This window comes from Macrotis lagotis, chromosome X (genome assembly GCF_037893015.1).
Source record: "Macrotis lagotis isolate mMagLag1 chromosome X, bilby.v1.9.chrom.fasta, whole genome shotgun sequence".
Lineage (NCBI taxonomy): Eukaryota > Metazoa > Chordata > Mammalia > Peramelemorphia > Peramelidae > Macrotis > Macrotis lagotis.
The window spans coordinates 522431077-522452751 of record NC_133666.1 but is presented as its reverse complement, the minus strand read 5'-3'; the positions used below and the strand labels follow the sequence as shown (position 1 = coordinate 522452751).

The following is a 21675-nucleotide window of genomic DNA, read 5'->3' as shown; positions in this document are numbered from 1 at the left end:
GTGTCTACCATAGAGCATGTATTTTTGATATTAAGTTCAGAAAAATTACAATTTAATAAGCAAAGTGACAGGTAAACAGATACAATTTCCTAATTTGCTAATGCTTTTAAAAATTGTTTTTACAGTAGATAAGATAGGGAGTCATAATGATCATATGTTATATACACATTAGGTTATTCTTTGATTTGTTCTTCCATATTTATCTTATTCCTATCAGTGTGTTATATAATGAGTCAGATGCCAGATATTCATTCTATGAGTACATTTTCTTAAGATACAATGCTTCTTTGGCTCTGGTGGACAAAACTGTAGTGTTGAGAAAAATTTCCAAAGAGGAAAATTTAAGTTTGATGTTAGAAAAAGAAATTGCCTAAGAAATTGCCTCAATGTGGAATAACCATTTCCTGTAGGGGATGGACACCTTCTTTTTGATGGTCTTCGAGCAGAGATTGGACAACCACTTGTCCAATGGGATATTTCTTTGGTATAAGTACTTGCCTTAAGTTCCTTTTAACTTTCAGTTTCAATGATTCAGTGAATCTGAGATTGTATATACTCCACTTTTAAAATGATATTTTTCTGTATTATTTACAATAAGTTCTGGTACATGTGCATGGTAGGCATATTAGAAAGTTTATATGTATTTATAAACACATATATGAAAATATACCTACGTGTGTTAATATACATATTTCTCTCAACAGGTCCAAGTGGTCTCTTCTCTAACTTTAGTTATTAGCTATGTAAGCTAATTGGTGAGCATTTTGAGAGTGGTTATCCAGCTATAACAAATCTCACCAAGTAAATGTTGGAAAGCAAATTTCTAATCTATTTAATATGGAATTATATGAAGTGTGTTAATGTGAACTCCCATTCTTTTTTGTTTTTGGTATGAAGCATTCAAGATTCTCTGATATAATGATTTAAATACATTACTTTTGCATACAGTTAAAAAAATAGCAAGCTTCATGTAGAATGGGAGGACTAGTAGAGTGATATTTTTGGGAAATAAAAAATAAGTAACTTGTAGTTTTAAAATTATATCAAGATAAATATATTTTAATACAACAATAATCTATAAATCACATAGCTTAGATTTTTACTATTTAAAACATAACCAATTGTTATATTTATCTTCATTTGACAAAATTTAAATAGCCCTTTTCCCCTAAAGAAAAAATAGTGCTTCAAAAGAATTCATTCAATAGGGTTCTGCTCAGTAATCTTAGCCAATTGCATATATAAAATTGACCCAATGTCATCTTCCAGGGAAAAAAACACAAGATGGAGTCAAAAGAACTTGGTTCTGCTCTATGCTCCTCCATTAATCAGCTTTGTGATTTTTATTATTTAACTTTTTTATTTCAGTTTTATCATTTATCAAATATGAATAATAATACCTAGTTATATAGGGAAATGTTTTACATAGCTGTACAAGCATAACCTGTATCAGATTGCTTATTGTCATGGGGGGGGAAAGGAAGAGAATTTGGAACTCAAAATTTTAAAAAATGTCAAAAACTGTTTTTACATGTAATTAGGGGAAAAAAGAAAATATTTAAAAAAAAACCTAGTCATGAGACTTATGATTCTAATTCCTACTCTTCTACTAACCATATATGTACCTTTGACCTAGTTTCTGGTTCTTAGTTTTCTTAATGATGAATGCAGAAATTATATGAAAACTAAGGTTCTCCCTCACTCTCTGATAAAGTTGTTGCCATTAAAAAAATTTCAAATATCTTCCAACTGATCTTTTGTTCTTTTTTTTGCAAGGCAATGGGGTTAAGTGGCTTGCCCAAGGCCACACAGCTAGGTAATTCTTAAATGTCTGAGGCTGGATTTGAACTCAGGTACTCCTGACTCCATGGCTGGTGTTCTATCCACTGTACCACCTAGCTGCCCCTGATCTTTTATTCTAAGAGAAAGTATGGTATAGTTGAAATAACACTGACTTTAGAGCCAGGGGATTGAATTTTAAATCTTTGCTCTAACACTAGCTATATGATACATGAAAAACCCTCATTTCTAAACTTCAGTTTCTTCATCTGTAAATTGGGATTGCTATAGTTTTTACTAAATATTTCATGGATTTGTAAGGAGAAAAACACTATGTTCTGACTTTCTTTAAATTGTTTGAAGACTAAATTATTTCTTTGATTCTTTATCACAGTGAAAAAGTAAACTTCGGTCTTCAAAAGCCATGCCAATGACCCACAAGCTCTGATAAATCCTACCAATAATAATCATTCATATTTATACAGAGCCTTGAGATTTTCAAAGCACTCTTCACTCATCTCAGTTGATTTTTTTCAAACAACTTGTTGAGGTAAGTATTAACAAATTATTATTATTTGATTTGACAGATGAGAAAATTAAAGATCAGAGAAGTTAAGCTCTCTGTCACACAGCTAAAAAAAGTGTCTAAGAGGATTTAAATAGAAGTCTAAAACCTTCCCAATATCCTTGGCATTCTTGGCTTTAAGATTAGGTCTGAATTGTATGTCTGTCTTCCCAGGGACAGTCTATCTAAATTCAAAAATATTTGTCACCAGATCAGATGACTGACCATTAAAAAAATCATAAAAAATTTCTGTTACAGTAATTCATGAAACTATCTATTAAGGCATAGGTCTGTGTCAGGGAAAGGAGTCTCTGCACCAATGAAACCATGGTTTGCAGTGATGTGTTGTCATTCTCTCAAAACTGTAATCAGTTTTGTTGAACTTCAGATTGTCCTTCAGAAGTCCTCATTCTCACATCTAAAGAGTTGTTCTATTTGATCAGAATAATTGTTTCCAGGGGCTAGTCCACATCGATATACATCCCAAACTTCTGTTCGTTCTCCCTTGGTTGGAATTGGTTCCTCAATGTATGCTAATGTGGATCTGCTTTCTAAACAGTCATCTTGAATCTTGACTTCTGGACAGATGCTCCTTGGGGTGCAATCTGACATGTGGCTATAGCTCTGAAGGTTTTTCACATCACATATATTGTTGCTGTATTTCACAACAGGTGGTTTATAGGCCTGATAGGACACTTGAGTGGTGGTGGTGATTACTGTTTGTAAAGCTGGGGTTGCTGGTGAGGCACTCCCTAGGTACCTGCAGGAATACTCTGAATTATAATATGGGTGAGTGGAAGACGCCTGGAACTGTCCATGATTATTCCTCTCCCCACAACCAGTCTTTTCAAGAATTGTTTTCCTCCCATGATGTTTACTGGAGACATCCAAGGTCCAATCATGGGTACTAAGTGAATTGACACTGCACTGTGGTCCATTGAGAAATGTCCAGTCTATGTCATTGTGTTTTTTACTAGACTCTCTGTACAAGCTGGGATATGGACTAGAATTTATGTAATTGGGGACTGGGAATTCATAGCCACAAGCTGGCCTAGGCATATAGATTCTAGGATTTGGAATTATGTCTTCTTCAAAGCAGGTTGAGTCATATGTAGCTTTGTAAGGATCAGATTTTTGGAAAGATTTTTGGAAAGAAGAGTAAGGCTGAGCTAGAATAGGAAGGCTGGTATCTGTAAATATACTGAACCCTTCGAGGTTTTCTGAGTTGGACAAAGTATTTATGAAATGACTGTTAGTGTCCTGATACTGTTCAATCTGAAAAATGAAGCAAAGGCAAATAATTAGATGATTTGTATATTTTAACATGCAATGATAACAGCAACCTGTGTAAGTTTTGGCCTAGTACATTTCTATAATTAAGAAAAACAGCAAAGGATTGTAAGAATAACCTAACTGGAAGACAAACATTCTGAAATGAATTATCTATCTTTCTTTTTTTTTTTAGTTTTTTTTTAGGTTTTTGTTGTTTTTTTTTGGGGGGGGGGGTTAGATTTTTCAAGGCAATGGGGTTAAGTGGCTTGCCCAAAGCCACACAGCTAGGTAATTATTAAGTGTCTAAGGTCGGATTTGAACCCAGGTACTCCTGTCCATGGCCGGTACTCTATTCACTGCACCACCTAGCCACCCCGAATTATGTATCTTTCAAGAAGATTAGGATACAAAGTCTCATTATCCTTTGTGTTAAACTTTCATGAGAACTATACTTTCTTCATTCTATATCAAAGATGTTGTTGTTAGCTCCTGTATCTTGGAAGAGCAAAGGTTTCAGAAATTTCACAGGAATTACATTCGAAAACAGCAGCTGCAAACAGGAAGTCATTCAGTCAACAAGCATGGATCAATACTTCTAGACATTGTGCAAAGTGCTGAGAAAGGAGGGTAGGGCTAAATAGACATATCTGGAACTCACCTCTTTAGAGAGCAAACAATATAAAGAGTGCTTACCACTGGACCTGGGACATAGTAAGTGCTATATAAATATTAGTTGTTTATTATTATTATTATTATTTATTGGTTAAAAATAGCATAGAACCATTTAAAAACCTTTATGAGGTAACCCATCTTACCTTACTATATGATCTTAGATCAAGCCACTAAGCCTCCCTGTGCCTCAGTTTCTTTAATTGTAAAATGAAAGAGATTAGATTAGGTGACTTTTAAGATCCTTTCTACTGTCTAGATTTTAGATCTATATAACCTTATCCAATCTTATTTCTTTCTACTACTTAATATGAATTATCAGTTTCCCACCCCTTGGGTCAATCTCATTGTCCCCACATGAGAATGGGTAGAGTCCTTCCAGAACTGTAGAGTTGCATATTTAATTGCATTGTGTACTTTATAGTTTGTTTCTTCCATTAAGGAGACAAGCTATAAAAAAATGAAGAAAAAACAACAGATCCTACACTTTTGTATCCTCTTCAATAACAGTGAGCACAAAGAAGGCTGTTTATCTGAATCTGAACTAAACCAGGTGGGAAATAACTTCTTTTCAGACCTCTATGATTACCAAATTAAAAATAATTAAATTTCCATTGACACTACCAGATTTTTATATAATCCTTGGATTAATGTTAATATTTAATGCACATGTGTGAGAAGTAAATAGTTTCCCTCATATTGTAGCAGAAGTATATGGAACGAGCTGAAAAGGGAGATTGATTATGCCAGGCAAAGCTGGAGATTGCCTGCATGTATCATGGGAGAAATGGCAATGTCCATCTTAGGTGGCTTCTGAGGAGCTGTGATGGATAATCTGGTTCTCTCTACTATTATGATTACATCAGGAAGTCATATAGGATAATTATATTTCTTAAATGAATCATTAAAGGGTTGCTCTCTAAATCTATAACCCTGTATCATTATGTAGAGAGCAGAACAAGTTGATGCCAACACCTAGATTAATAAATTAATGTTCATGGCATGCAGGACATTATACTAAATATAAGCAGAAAAAGAAGCTACAGGTTATATAGCTTGAGGGTAAGTGTGGCCACTAGGAAGAAAGAATATGGAGGCAACTCAGATGGGCTAAATGGGGGTCGTGATGTCTGTCTCTTTTTCAGTATAACTGTAACTTCTGTGACTATTCTACTTATTAGATCACAGGATCATAGATTAGAACTGGAAGAGAGCCAAGACGCCACTAATTCCAACCCTCTTGTTTTTCAGATGAGGAGTGACTTGTTTAAAGTCACACCAAGAGTGAGTGAGGCAGGATTTAAACACAGATGTTACAGATAAGGAAAACAAGACCTAGAGAGATTGAGTGATTTGCATAAAGCCATACAGCAGAGCAAGGATCAAAACCCAGGCCTCTTGATTCCCAATCCAACACAGTACTTGTGCTATTGTTCAAAGCAGTACAGGACACACCATGAAACTATCTTTGGAAAAAAGTTTTCATGGGCTTAATTGTCAGGAAATTTTTGTCTAGTCTGTAAGTCAATTAACTGGAAAGAATCCCTAAATAATGTTCAGTTTATTTTTGTGTTACATTTTAAAAAGAGAATACTCTCAAATTATCTTTCCTCCCTTTATTTTTCCTTGCCTCATTCAATCACTCAATCAACAAGCATTAATTAAGTAACTACAATTTTCTAGGCACTATAAAATGTTCTGGGGATGGAAAGGCCAAAATGGAAGTCTCTGTCCTCAAGGAGCTTACATTCTATAGGGGGAAACAACATACATATAAATAAGTAATAGAACCGTACCAGAATCTTAGGGTTCTAATGAGTAGAAATGAAAAGCACAAACAAAAGCAAAACATAGGAGCTCATTAAACATAGGAACAGGATTTTATTTTATTTTTCAGGATGTTCCCATGTAACAGGTTCTTTGTATATTTTTTTAATAAATAAATAAATAAACAATTTTTAAATTTTAAACTCTAAAACACCATACAAATGTGAGGTAATACCTGTGACTCCATGATCCTTTTTTTTTGAACCTGGTGAGATGATATTTGTCTCTTAATAGCACTTCTTCTTGCTTCTGTCTCTGATTTACTTTCTGGTCTTGGATGATCATGAACTCCCTTGGCCTGCATCAGTTCAAAACATTAATCATGCTCATGTTTACTTATATATAGACACAATATAAACAATTCCAAGAATCCTAATTTTTTAAGAATAATTTAGTATGATAGTTTATAAAATTATAAATTTTATTATAATTATAAAATATAATTATATTTATCGCATTAATTTTATTGTATTTATATATTTACATTATTATTTATTATTGTTTTATATTACATTATATAATAAATTATTATTATAACTTATTATAATTATAAAATTTATAAAATTCTGTTTTACCAGAAAGTACTATCATTGTGTAGCTTTGTTGAAGAAGATTCTCCACATAAACTAAATTAGATGTATTTAGAATACCATTTAGGGCTAGTTAGGCATGACAATAAAGGTAAGAGAAGAGAAGTAATAAGCATTTTTATAGCTCCCAGTATGTGCCAAACACTTTGCAGATTTTATTTGATTCTTGCAACATCCTTGCAAGAAATGTGCTGTTATTAATCCTCATTGAGGAAACTGAGGCAGAGTTTAAGTGATTTGCTCAGGCACATGGCTAGTAAGTGGATACGAATTTCAGTCTTCTGCTACCTAACACTCTCCATTGAGGAAAAAGGAGAATTGGATTCTGATTCCTCCTTTGCTTTCCCATTGTTGTGACTTACAGAAAGAAATTTAACCCCTCTCCATAACTTCACTTATAAAATTGAGGATATCTACCTCAGTGAAGGAAGGGATGTAAACAATTTATATCTTAAGGTGTTTAGGTATATTTGGTACTCAAATTGACCACATCAAATAGTTTCTTCCACTTAGTATGGCACCATCTTTATGTCCTCAGAAAAATGACTTAACCTCCCTGGCCTTCAGATTCCTTATCTATAAGATGAGAGGATTGGACTAGATAGCTTCTGAGGATGCTTTGCATTCTATACCTACAATCCTTTATAGAACTGGTCTAAATTCTTATAACAAAACATAGATTTATCTTACCTGGAAAAATATTGCCTTGCCATCAAGCCTCCAGAAATTGGTAACAGGGTAGCCACTGTGACCTCGGCAAGGTATCAACTCTAAAGCTGAACTACAATTGGGACATACTTTTCCTGCAAAATTAAGGGAAGATGTTAGTGAAATATTATCACCACAAACCCTTCCCAAATGATGGAAAGATGATAGATCACTTGACCAGTGATAAAGCTAATTCATTCCAACTAAATAACTTAGCATACCAGAGTATCTTACTTACAATAAGTATTCGTACAAGTAAGTATACTTATAATATTTTTTCTGACTCAGTGGCCATAAATTCCCATGCTTCTTTAAAGAGTTTACCCACCCAATTAGGTAAGACACAAGCATAAGAAAAAACAAACCAGAAAATCTGGGCTCAGTCAAGTTAGTACCTCAAATTGTGAGGTTGCTTTCTTCCTTTATTTTATTCATTCTTCTCTTCTACTCCTGTGTAGCCCACACCAGATTTCACCGCCACCTTCACAACTTTCCATCATTACCTGTTCCCTGGAGAAACCTGAAGCTAAGGTTTGAAATGATAGAACTATATAAACAAAGGACAGAACATCCTTCATGGCTTCTGGAAATCTGTTTTTCGAGTCACTTACACAGTGTAATTTGAGTACTGCTTCTTCCCTCCTCACCATTACATCCTTTTCATCTGCCTGTCATAACTCAAGATTCTTTTCTTTGGGGTAAGGCATTGGGATTGTATCTCCCCGAGTGCTTTGAAAATGTAAACAGTTGGGGCAATGCACTAATTGGAGGTAGTATGCTGTAGGGGGAAGAACACTGAACCAGAAGACATGACTTCCAGATCTGGTCCTGCCTTTGCTGAGTGACAGAGCAAGTCATTTAGTTCTCAGATCCTGTTTTCCTCTATAAAATGAGAATTTTGGACTAGAAATCTCTCAGCTCTAAAGTTCCATAGATTTGATGCCTCTTTTCTTTAACCTTAGCTCTAATGCTCATTCTTTAGACTATAGAAGGGTATGTGGGATTGATACAATAGCCACTGCATTTCATATTATTTTACAAAGTTGTGAATGTAGACAAATATGGCTGGTACTGAGCAAAACTATGAAGTAAATGAAGTTTGCTTTGGAGGTTTTCTAACTGAACCTTAACCTGTCTCTTTCCTTTTTAGTCCCCCTGGATCCCATATAAGGAGATAAGGAGAGAGCTATCCTCTTAAGTTAGAATATATCCAAAGCAAACTTTATCTGCTCCATAGTTTTGCCTAAGATCAACTTACCATGTTCAAGATTTCATAAAATAATGTATAACCTTTATCTGAGGGCTTAAAAATCCTAAAATGTCACTCCACTTCCTTCTCTCTCACCATGGAAAATTACTGATTTCAGAATAATACTCCTTTTTACAATGAAGTTCCACTCCTTTTGTGGGACCTTTAACAAGACACTTAACTCCACTGAACCTCAGTTTCCTCATCTGTTAAATGAGGGTCTTGGACAAGATGAGGCCCCTTCAAGATCCAAATCATTGCTTCCCATTCTCCCCTTCCCTAGTCTCATCTTACTTTGCTGCTTTTGCCGGGCCTTGTCACAGATGGCAGGCCGAAGCTGCAACCTCGAGCCATCTGGAAGGTAACAGCTCCGAGCACACACCACCACGCCAAGGCAAGACTTCTTGAGGATCAGACAATTGTGGTTGTTGGTGTTCCTCATGGCCCAGCCACTGAGATGCCGTTGAGCATTCTTCTCATCTCCTCTGTAGATGAAGCGTACGTAGCCATCTGGCCATTCTCTGAAGTGATCAAAGTGTTTAGGTTCCTGAAACACATGGTGAATGGAGAATGGGAATATGGTGAAGAAGAAGAGAATGGAATAGAGAAGAATAGAGAAGATAGTGTCTGAAAAAGAGAATGCATTAGATTAAAAGCAAACTAGCATAAAGAAAACTAAATCTTCAAGCCCCCCCCCATTACAACATTAAAAAAAATTCAGAATTTACTTTAAAGAGAATTGGTTCTTTTCAAAGTCAAAAAAGTACTTGAAAAGACTTACATGGACTGGCAAAGTGAAGTGAGCAGAAACAGGAGAACATTGCAAAGAGTAACAGCAATACTGTGTGATGATTATCTGTGAATGATTTAGCTATTCTCAGCAATATAGTGATCCAAGATAATTCCAAAGGACTCATGATGAAAAATGCTACCCTCCACAGAAAGAAGTGATGGAGTCTGAATACAGATCAAACCATATTATTTTTCACTTTATTTTTCTCATGGTTTGGGATTCCTTTCATTTTGGTCTTTTTTTTCACAACAGGACTGATATAGAAACATTTTTTTCATGATTGCTCTTATAAAACCTATATCAAATTGTTTGCTGTCCCCGGTGGGGAGGGGAGGAAGGAAGAGAAATAATTTGGGACTCAAAATTTTTTTAAAAATGGATGTTAAAGTTGTATTTAGCATGTAATTGGGAAAAATAAAATATTATAAATAAAACAATTTAAAGTCATAAAAGGAGAATATCTTGACACAGAATAGAGGACAGATTTGATGAGAATTCATTTTAAGCCACATGAATATTAGCAAATTAATGCTGTCTCATAAGGATGAGATACATTGATTAGGAAAAATTATTTGCCTCAATTCTGAAAAGAATCTTTTTTTCCCCCAAGACATAGAGAATCAGTAAAAATAGATAAGACTAATAATCATTCCTCAATAGTTCAAAATATAAGAATTTCAAATTATTATAAATTATATGAAAGGTTCCACCAAATCATTAAGAGATAAGAAAATATTTTTAAATTCTGAGGTTTCACTTGCAAACTGGCAAAGATGACAGAGGCTGGAAATTCTCAATATGAAAAGGATTGTGGGAAGACTAGCCCACTACTACACTGTTGATGGAGTTCTGAACTGGTTTAACATTTCTAGAAAGCAATTTAGAATTATGCTTCAAAGACATTAAGATTCCATATATTCTAAAACATTCATATCAGTAATTTGTGCAGAAACAGAGAACTAGAACCCATTGGTTGGTAAACAAGGTAAATAAACTGTGGTTCCAAGAATGTAATGGAAGTCTCTTACACTATAAATTAGTGAAGAATTGGAAGGCACATGAGAAGTCTTTGGCAACTAGGTAGTGCAGCAGAAAAAGTTATGTATCTAGAATCAAGAAGATAAAAGTTCAGGGGTGGCTAGGTGGTGCAGTGGATAGAGCACTGGCCCTGGAGTCAGGAGTACCTGAGTTCAAATCTGGCCTCAGACACTTAATAATTACCTAGCTGTGTGACCTTGGGCAAGCCACTTCACCCCATTGTCTTGCAAGAACTTAAAAAAAAAAGATAAAAGTTCAAATCCAGCCTCAAACACATACTAGCTCTGTGACCCAGGGAATATCATTTAACCCCTTTCTGTCTCAGTTTTCTTACATGTAAAATGAGAATAATAATAGGATCTATCACCCTGAACTGCTGTGATGATTAAGTGAAATTATATTTGTATAATACTTAGCAAAATTTAATAAATTTAATTAAATTTAACAAATGTAGAATGAAGTAAGCAGAATCAGAACAATAATAATATAGACAGAAAGAACATAAAATTAAACTGAATGCTATACTATTAAAATTGTGAAGCTTGACCTCTGCCCCAATAGATGAGAAAATATGCTTTTCTCCCTCCTGTGGAGGGTTGTGATAGTAGAATGGGCTGGTTTGTTTTGGTGAATTGCTTTTATTTATTTGCTTGTTTGTTTTAAATCTTTGTTTTAGGAAATGTTTTTTGAGGAGGGAAGAAGAAGGGGAACATTAGAAAATGAATGGGATGTCAAGAAGGATCAATAAAATATTTTAAAAAATTAATGCTGTCATTAAGGAAAATTAAACCAGAAAGATATACTGGAAATTTTGATTAAAAAGTCTTATATCTTATAATGCATTATCATTGAGTAATGTCTGTATTATCAAAAAATATGGTAGTGGTTCTTCACCAAAAGTTTTCAATTTATAAATATTTTTACTTATATCCCTTGCATATACTCTTCACCAATTACTATTCCTTTCCCACCCAAAAGTCAGTCTGACTGCCTTTACTAAAGCTGTGTTTTCACCCTACATGGTAAACTGAACTAACCCCTTCATTTACAAATGAGAAAAATGAAGTCCATAGAGACTCTGTATCTTGCCCAAGGTCACAAAACTATTAAGTGCCAGGGATCAGAGTCAAACCCAGTTCTTCTTATTTCAAATCTAGGGCTCTTTCCACTATAAAACATCACCTCAATATGACCACAGTGACAGATGCCTTTAAATTTCCCTTTAAAACCATGGATAATTACCTCAAACTATATTTAAAAAATTATGGATAAAATAAAGCCCCAAATGAAATACAACCAATGTGTGTTCTATATATTTAATTATGAAGAAACCACACAGTCTAAAAAGAACTATGATAGGTATAATTTAAAATACTTTCTTACTTGAGGAAGGAAATTGCAATTTTTCCTGGGGTACACCCCACCTGGAATATAGAGACCCTTCTCTCTAAGACCAATTTAAAGGAATAGAACCAACCATGCATTTGAAAATGATCCTATATAGGAAAGAGAGAAGTGATTGTGATCAGACATGTCAGTCTCCTAGGGAAGGAAAAGGATTCTATTTAGCAATTTCCCCCCTTTTTATTTCTCTTTTTATTACTTGAAAGAACCAAATATCTTTACTAAAAGAATAAAACCTTGTCACTTGCATATATCAGTTGTTATGGTCTTCTGTGGGGTAGAGTGAATAGAGTGGCAGTGGCCTGAAGTTAGGAAGAGTTAAAATCTGACCTCAGACATCTACTGGCTATGTGATCCTGGACAAGTCACTTGTTTGCCTCAGTTTCTATATTTATAAAAATGGACATAATATCAGAACCAAACTTCCAGATTTGTTGTGAGGATCAAATGAGATGATAATTATAAAACACTTAGCACAGTGTCTACTATATAAATGTTAATTATTTTTTTTTTATAAGCAAATGTTGTATACTGAGAAGAATACTGGATCTGGAGTCAGAAGAAAGGTGTTCCTGCCCTCAAGGAACTTAGTTCAGAAAAACAGTCTGTTTTTTTCCAAAATTCAAATCTACCTTCAAAGAAGGCAGATATAATATTTAGTACACACACACACACATTCAATATTTAGACTATAAGGGCAACTTGAAAAGTAGAGTAGCAAAACTGGTTTAAGCCTTGTAACTTTACTGGAAGAGGCTTCTTATTGTGCCTCCTTTGCAAGGGATAACTCTTGGTCTAATGTAAAGACTGGCAATTTTGAATAAAACTTAGTCACATTATTTCATAGTCATACTACATGTTTTTACTTAGAAATAAAAATATGTAAATCATATGAAGCCGGTTTTAAAATCTTTCCTTTTAATTTCAAGAAAGGCAAAAACTTCCTTTTTCTAAGCACAATGAAAAGTATAGCCCAAGCTTCAGGAGGAATCAGGATGTGGAGATCAGAGCCACATTTTTTTGTTTCTCATCCTATTTCAACTAATCATTTCAAAATGGCATGGAAGGACACAATCTCTGTCTCTTTCCACTGCAAGGGCGAAAGGCTTTTCATTTTTGAAAAATCGGAAGCAGGACCTAAATTTGGGGTCATTGCTCTGATAAAGGTTTCACTAAGAACTAAGCAAAGTAGAACTAAATAGTTGGTAGAAAGAAAAGTAGGTAGATAGACAGATAGATGTACATGTCTGCCTTTCTTCTGAAGGAAAAACCCAATGGGCTCAATAGACCAACCTCTTCAGCACATTTCTCACTTACTTGAGGCATTTTAGGATCATTGATATCCCAGTTGAGTTTCATCCCATAGGAGCATGTGCAGTCGATCTCCTCAAAGACATCCGTTGCCATTTTTACCTCTTTTTCGCTTTCTTTACTCTTTCTTGCCCCAAGAGGGTTGGGGAAACAGTTCCACTAAAACCCTTGAATCTGGGATGAAAAAAAAAAACTCACACTAAGAGGGAAGTTTTTTCTCTATTAAAATAAAAAAAGATTAAGTTTTAGAAAGTAAGGAGGGGAGTGAGGGAGAGAAGAGAAAGCATCTCCTATGCAGAGGGAGAACAGCCCTGGGAGACTGAGCTGTGTCCCAGTCCAGGGCTTCAGTGCTGAAGAGGAAAAATTGAAAGGGTGAATGCCCTGAGAGCACATTTCAACACCCGCCAGCAGAGGCTCCTCCTTGCTTTATGTAGACTGAGAAGGGAGGGCAGTTTCTTCTCCCCGCCCGTCCTGTGTCTAAAAGTCCTGTCACTCTTGAACTCTTGCACTGACGGCTGAATCCCCCTAAACACTGAGATTAGAGGAAGCCCCTGTCAGACACTTCTAGATGAGGGAACTGACCACGAGCTAGCAAGGCAGAGGGTGCTTCTTACTTTAGGTGAGGCTTTGATCCTGAGGTTCAGAAGGGTAGAGGGCCCCTGATCCTGAATAAGAGCTATGAGGTAACAGTTCTGGAAAATTGATTTGGATGACCAAGCTTGGCCCCAAAGAATATATGACAATGCACCGGCCTCCCTTCTTTGTAAAGGTGGGGACGATGGCCACGAGAGTCTACATAAGAATGTTAGACTTGGTTAAGATGTTTATTAGTTTTGCTGAACTGTTTGCTCCTATCTTCCTTTTTTAATCTTTTGTTTTAAAGAATGGCTAAAGAAGGATATACACTTGAGAAATGTAGATGATGTAAAAACAAAATATTTCAGTAAAAATAGAAAAATGTAGTGGGATTCAGATGCATTTTAATTTTTAAAGAAGATACTTCAATATAGACAACTTTGCTTAAGCATAAAGATATGGGTGACTCTGGTCTACGTTACTGTACGATTCTCGAACGGGGAACTTTGCAATGATCTAGTCCAACCCAGTCTTACAGAAAAAAACAAAACAAGTCCAGAACTGATATAACTTCTACACAGTCAAATGGCTACTAAGTGGTGGAGACTTGTATTAAACCCAGGTTAGCCAGCAGCCAACTGCAGCTCTAGGACCTCACTTTCTTTTGCATCTTGATGGAGAGAAGCAGCCACTCCCCTGCTATCTCACTTGCTCCCAAACTCTCTAGTAGAGCCCCTACTGGTTCTTATTTCCATAAAAGAGACTGACCTACAAGCGCAGTGGCCTCCATTTTCCTCCTCCAAAGTACTGGTTGTGAGAACTTTTCGGCAGCAAAGTAGCCTCTTCCTACAAGATGAGAGTTTCTATGAGTCCATCCATTTTTGGTCCCGTTAATTCCACCCTCTATCCAAAACTCAACTCCACCTTAGCACACCGTTATCCTCGGTATTCTTTGAAATGGATAATCTATTTCAGAGTGCTCCCCCTTGATCTGAGGTGCTGCCGGTGGTGATGCTAGCGGTGCTGGGCAGGGGGTGTCGGGGGCTCTATATTCCTTCGGACTTGGACAGGCAAATGAAGTGATTCTCAGTTCCTGGAGACTAGATTGGTTTTATTGACCAATTCTGCAGCTCCCCTATTTCCCAACTCCGGATCGAGAGTGATTTTCCTATATCCCCAAGCATGATCCTGAATCTGGAAAAGGCTGTTGGGTGGGAGGAGGTGGTGGAGATCAGGGTCGTTATGAACCTGAATTGTCCGGGAACTGGGGAATGCGGGAGAATGGGCTTTCAGAATTCGGTCTGAGTGGGTGGAATTTGGCGGCTGGGGATCAACCCTTGTGGATTGAGGGGGGAGTCAGAAGTGAAGGCGCTCAGGTTCAATTAGGATGCTAAAAAGAAGCAATGAAAACCCCCAAGAACCAGGAACTCCTTAAAACTAGAGCGGAATGTAAATTCCTTGGGGATAGTAGGAGATGTTTAATTTGTATCCCCTCCCCCTCCACTAAATCAGTGTTTAATTCCTAGTTTGCACGGGGCCCTGAAACACTTGGAGGTAATGAAGACTGAGAATCTGGGACAGCTTTAACTTCTGAAGTCCTCTAAGTTAAGGTCTGACTCCGAGATTCGGTGATAAGCAAAAACCTTTCCAATCTGCAAGCAGAACCCGCTACGGATACTGGAGTGCATAGCTTGGCTGTAATTATTATTAGCCTTTTCAATAAATGCCTTTTAGCCCTGGTAGGGCCAGCAGAGCCCATCTTAGCAGCCATCCAGCAGCTCGCTCAGCTGTTTCCACCGGGTAATAATGCTCAATAGTGTAGCCCTCCACCCCCCGCCCACCTCCGTCAGGTGCTTTGCCAGGAGCATGGATTGACCCTTTGACTAAACCGGGAGCGGGGGCTGGGACACGTCAATCCTGAAATCTTCTGCAGCCGATCCTGCTGGCCTAATGCAAAAAAAAAAAAAAGCCCTTTACACAAAATTTGTTCAAGACTGTCATGAGCTAGTGCTGGGGGTTGCCTTTGAGAGTCTAGAAGTCAGTGCTTAGCGGCTCAAGGGCCTAGGGTGGATCGCAAGGAGGGGGAGATGGGGGAGCAGGGGCGGTCTCCTACTTCGCTGGCCCACCCACTCCTTAATGCCAGCCACGAGGCCACGGTGAAGAGGAAACCCCCGTGGCTCGGAATCGGGGTGGCTTGGGCCAATCCGCTAGTTTGGAGCAGCTGCCTCTTATTGAAATAGCTCCGGGAGGCGCCGGGGCTCGCTTCTGTTTCCGAGCAGTAGGATGGAGGTGAGTGTTCTCGGGAGGGTGCCAGGGCTGCGTCCAGCGCCGCTTCAGCCTGGCTGTGCCCGGTGGTTGCAGAGAGTTTGCTTTCTACTTGGGGCGAGTTAAGCTGGAGCAGAAAGGGAATTGGTTTCCTGCCTGGACAGGGGACGTTACAGTAGTCTGTGCTTAGCTATTACTCTGCAAGGCGCAGTAGCATCGTTTTTATAACTCTAGAAAGGCAACCTGGCATGGTAGTAGAAGACCAGACTTAAGAGGTCTGAGCTCAAATCCCGATTCTGGCATACTGGCAGTGCACGCTCTAAGCCAATAAATCAGTTATGCTCTTTATCAGCTCCTAAGGTATTAGATGTTTCTTAGTAAACATTCTGGGTGGTGTTGAAACATTTTCTCTAAAAAATAACTTTAAATTTAAAAAAAGAATAACTTTAAAGTGCAAGTCCTATCACTGACACTTGAGGTGTAGATTTAGAGCTACAAAAGATCATAGAGGCAGCCTCTTCCCATTACTAATGAAGAAACTGAGCTCCAATCAATGAATATTTATTAAGCACTGTGATGTGTTAATACTGTGCTGGCTACTTGGGGTAAAAATGAAATGATAATAACTTGAAATAAGCTTGCATTCTATTGGAGACAAGTACATATAAATGCACAACGTAATATAAAATTAATAAACATATACCTACATAGCATACAAACATGTGAACAAATAACATGTATATGTTATATGTATAGTATATAGTTTGGGAAAAAGGATTTTAGTATTTGGGAATGGAATCAGGAAATGATTCATCAGAACGTGGTTGCCAAAGCTGTGTCTTTTTTTTCTTTTTTGGAAGCAATTGGGGTTGTAATTTGCCCAGGGTCATACAGTAAGTATCTTGGAATAGACTCAAGGGCTGGCACTCTACTGTACCACCTAGCTGCCCCTGAGCCATACCTTAAGATAAGGAGGTAATATATTTCAAGCATGAGAAGGTTTGGAAATATGAAGTGTCTGAATAAGAAACAGTGAGAAGGCCAGTGTGGAGATTGTAGGAAGAAAAGGAGTATCCAGTTAGACTGGGAAAATATTGGAGTCAGGTTGTGTAGGTATTTAAGTGTTTGGAAGTCTATATGACATCACGATGATAGTCATTACATTATGTCTGTGGCTGCTTAGACTAATAAGAGTTGAAATGCTCTACCACAGCTTGGGCACAAATAATTCTTGTGAATATTTGAAATAGGTTCTTTTAATTTGCTCAGCTTGAGTTTTTTTTTTTTATTTATTTTTTGAGCTACTACAATTCTGCTTTGCTCATAGGGCATAGCACCTTCTCTGATGCTGGGTGGTTCTGTGTCAGTGTCTTCCATGCCATTCCATCGCTTCCAGAGTTTTTAAGAGAGACTTTGAGAGTGTCCATCCATCGCTTTTTCTGACCTTCATGTGAGCACTTGCATTGTGTGAATTCTCCATAAAATAGTCTTTTAGACAAGCATACATTTGGCATTCGCACAATGTGGCCAATTCAGAAATGTGTCTCTGCAGTAGTTTGAATATTTAGCAATTTAGTTTGAGAAAAGACCTCAGTGTCTTGTACACCAGGTGATCTTCAGAATCTTCCAAGGCAATTCAAATGGAAGCCATTCAGTTTCCTGGTATGGTGTTGGTACGCTGTCCAGGTTTCACTGGCAAACAGCTATGAATTCACCATAATGACTCTGTAGACCTTTACTTTGGCAGGCTGATATTAAGCTCTTCTCTCTCACGCATTCCTCGGGAGTCTCCCAAACACTGAGTTAGCTCTGACAATGCATATTAACCTCATTATCTATGTATACATCCCTGGAAAGTATACTGTTAAGACAAGTGAACTTATTCAAAACTTCTCCATGTGTTGGAATTGTGAAGTTGATTGAATTGGAGAATATGGTCAGATACGTGCTTAAGGAAATTTATCTTGATTACCATGTATAGGAAAATCAAGAGTGGTGGGAGACTTGAAGCAGTAAGGTAACTTAGAAGAGTATTATAATAATTTCAAGAGAAAGATGAAAAGGGCCTGAACGAAGATGATCGAAGATGATAATTTGTGTATGGAAGAGTAGAATTTTGTATGGTTTTTTTTTTAGTTTTTTGCAAGGCAAATGGGGTTAAGTAGCTTGCCCAAGGCCACACAGCTAGGTAATTATTAAGTGTCTGAGACCGGATTTGAACCCAGGTACTACTGACTCCAAGGCCAGTGCTTTATCCACTACACCACCTAGCCACCCCTCGTATATGTTTTAAAGATAGAACTTTCAAATGATTGGATGGGTGGGGTCATGAAGAGAGAGGAATTGGGATAATGTCAAGATTTTGAAACTGAGACACTGAAAGAATAGTGTTGTCTTTGACAGAACAATGGGGAAAGATTATTAGGACAGCTCTAGACATATGCTGAATTTAAGATATCTTTGGGACATTCACTTTAAAAATGACCAGTAGGCACTTGTGCTAAATTTATAGTTCTGTAATTCATTTGTTTAGAAATGGTATTTAAGACCATGGGAGCTGTTATAATATTAGGAGACCATAGAGGGGAAGAGAAGAGGATTCAGGACTTAACATTGGGAAAGAGAAATGGTTGGGAGTTTGTGTTGGCCAAGGGAGTGGTCTCTTGGGTAGGAAGGAGAACCTAGAGAATGTTTACAAGAAGAGGGTGGGCAAATTTTGAATGCAGTAGATAAGGATTAAAACTGAGAAAAATCATTAGGTTTGGCAATTTCAAGAGAATGTGTGATTGGAAAGACCATTACAGTTGAGTGATGAGATCAAAAACCATATTGCAAAAGGGTTGAGAAATGAATGACAGGAGAGGAAGTAGATTTTCAGTTGTCTGATTCTTTGTGACCCCCTTTTGGGGTTTTCTTGACAGATACTGGAGTGGTTTGCTATTTCTTTCTCCAGCAGATGAGGAAACTGAGGCAGATAGGGTTAAGTGACTTGTCAAGGGTCTCACAGTTAGTGTCTGAGGCAAGAATTGAATTCAGAAAGATGAGTTTTCATGACCCTGCACTCTATGCACTGTGCCACCTAGTTACTTAGAAATATTATGCAGAAAATTTTGAAACTCAGAAAATTAAGTGTCTTGCCTGGAATTGCACAGCTAATAAAGAGTCTGTATGACAGACTTTGAACTGAGATCTTCTGAGTCTACCTAGCACTCTGTCCTCTATGATACTGGTTGGGTGACCTTTGCTAAGAACCATAATCTCTTATTGTCCCAAGAAATCATTGGACAACAATTGTATATCTGAGTGCATAGAGGGAATTTCCTCACAATGAAGACTTTACACTCATGAAATCCTAGATCTCTTTAAAAAAATGATGTAATGTTTAAAATTATGAATGGATCTGCAAGTAACAGTCTTTTTCTTTGACATGTTCTGATTTTGAAATTGGTTTTTCCCCAGAATCATTTTACTATTCTTTATGAATAATAAATTTTTGATCCTCAGTTTTATATTTTTATTTGTAGAATCACATTTGAAATGAGATTTTGGTTTACTATTTCTGATATTTTAATTTATTCTCTCAGATGTTGACTAAAAAAATTCAGGAAGTATATTTTTCATTTATAAAAGGTTGTATAAAGGTTTTAAGTTAACAATTGCTTGTTATTCATACTAAAACTGCAAACCTTTTAAAAGCTTGAATTATTTTAAAATAAGGACAAAATTTTTTTCCAATTTGAATAGTTCATTGAACTAAAAACTAAAACGTTCTTTTTGTCATATACAGATAAAGGATGAGAAAGCTCCTTTTTATAACATCACTGAAACTGATGAGACCATGTCTGCTGAGTTCTCTGTAAAGAACAACTTTATCTTGTGTGCTTTTACCTACTTTACATAGCAAGTATTGATGTGCCTTTTATATATGCATTGTTGAATTTATTCTCAGAATTAACTTTTTACAATACAATAGTTAAACTAAGTGATAATGAATTTTAAAGTAATTGTAATTTATAATGTATTTATGTAATTTTATTTTAGATTTAGATTCAGTAGTGACTTCAGGTTTGCTAAATTTATACTAAAATAAATGGGTTTTAGGATATAGATAGGGAAATATAAGTTTTCAAATTTGCATTGACAACTTGCATCATAATATGTGAGAGGCATCACACATTCAGATTTTTAAAGGAACTGCTGGGGTGGGGTGGGGGTTGTAATGTTTTCTGAGAAATAAAGAGACAGAGAGAAACCCTGACCAAACAAAAGGTCAGGTATAAGATAATATATTAAGTAGAAAATATTTCTTATAAAGATCCTGTTTCCTAAGCACTTAGCACTTTATGATTATTTCTAAGCACACTGCTTTTGAACTATTTTTTCTTTTTTGTTACAAACATAATATCTACAGGGGAATATTTAGCAATTTTACTTTTCTAAGGATCTGAAAGTGACTTTTAAAAATTATTTAGGATAATCATTGTTGTTATGCATGTTAAAAATTAAAAGAAATTCCCAGTTTTAGAATTTTTATTTTAACTTCTATTTTTATCTTTAGTCTAAATTATCCCAATACTGAATTTTTAGTCATAATAGTATTTCTGTGAAACTCAAGTATGCCTTAATGAATTTTGTTGAAAAGGTGATTTTCAAAATGTTATCTTTCCAGTTGCAATCACTTATAATTGACGCATTTCATGGTCATGGATTTGAAAAAATAGAAGAATATTTGCAGCAAAAAGAGAACTCTCTTTATCAAAAATATAACCAACTACTATTAATCCATCTCAATAGGCTGATAAATAAGGCAAGTCAAATTTTTGAAATTAGAATGCCAGCATGTAATTTGATGTGAGCTTCATTAACGTTATTGTGGCATGAAAATGCAGGAGTTGGACAAGAATGAATTCCGGTGTGTTTCACTGTTGCTGAAATGTATTCAGAGGTTCTTCATGGATGATACCAAAGATGAGCAACTGTTAATTCAACAAGGATTGATCCCAAAGATAAGTGTCCTAATTAAAAAGAACAAGGCTTTGGGTAGTGGCTTTTTTTTTAGTCTTACCCTTTTTATCTTAAAGCTCAATCATTTCTAGATATAACTTTTCCTTTGCCCTTCGTTCTTAAGTGAAGAATTAGTTTGCTTAACTATTGTGTTAAAATAGATGTTGTCTTTTCTACTATTTTCATCATATTCAAGGAGAAACATGTAAGGATGTTCTTTGCCTATGCTTCATGTAAGAAAACTATAATGGTGAATTATATAGTTAATTTAACACTAAGAGGTTAAAATGACCTAGCAGCTAGGGAGCTGACCTTGAAGTCAGGAAGGCCTGGGTACTGACTCTGATCTTTGAGTAACTCTAGGCAAGAAAGATACAGATTAGCATAGTCAATGAAATCACCATCCTGGTTCCTGTTACTTAACCTCTTGATTTTGTTTGTGGGCTGCCTTTTTGGATTGACAAATATTACCAGGGTCCACAACAACCACAATAAAATTTTAAAGATAGCCCCAGGAGTTTGTTGAAAATTGAGTCTTTGAAAGCAAGTTTCATTTTTCCATTGACTTCTTGTGTAAATTTTTATATAAATCTTTCAATTCAACAAATATTTAATTGTGCAGCAG

General features: G+C 36.3%; 2 protein-coding genes across 2 annotated transcripts in view; one reads left to right on the top strand and one right to left on the bottom strand.

Moving 5' to 3' along the window:
* Positions 1-2740: 2740 nt before the first annotated feature.
* Positions 2741-13301, bottom strand: GCM2 (glial cells missing transcription factor 2). Its single transcript, XM_074202104.1, has 5 exons — positions 13212-13301; positions 8954-9206; positions 7393-7505; positions 6288-6410; positions 2741-3619 (listed from the first exon to the last, which is right to left on the bottom strand). The coding sequence occupies exons 1-5, from the start codon at positions 13299-13301 to the stop codon at positions 2741-2743; spliced, it is 1458 nt and encodes a 485-aa protein (XP_074058205.1).
* A 7399-nt stretch (positions 13302-20700) lies between these two features.
* The window catches only part of SYCP2L (synaptonemal complex protein 2 like), a 36626-nt gene continuing 35651 nt past the window's right edge, over positions 20701-21675 (top strand). Inside the window, exons 1-2 of the mRNA XM_074202103.1 lie at positions 20701-20853; positions 20936-21052. Of these exons, the coding sequence (XP_074058204.1) occupies positions 20701-20853; positions 20936-21052 (270 nt within the window). The remainder of the gene's footprint in view (positions 20854-20935; positions 21053-21675) is intronic.

What these genes read in the sequence shown, in the direction of transcription:
- GCM2 (XM_074202104.1), bottom strand. Translation starts at nt 13,301, where the DNA reads ATGGCAACGGATGTCTTTGAGGAGATCGACTGCACATGCTCCTATGGG. An exon ending in ATGATCCTAAAATGCCTCAA is followed by an intron (nt 9,207 to 13,211) that starts GTAAGTGAGAAA and finishes CATGTGTTTCAG; the next exon opens with GAACCTAAACACTTTGATCA. An exon ending in AAAGGATCATGGAGTCACAG is followed by an intron (nt 3,620 to 6,287) that starts GTATTACCTCAC and finishes TTCATTTTTCAG; the next exon opens with ATTGAACAGTATCAGGACAC.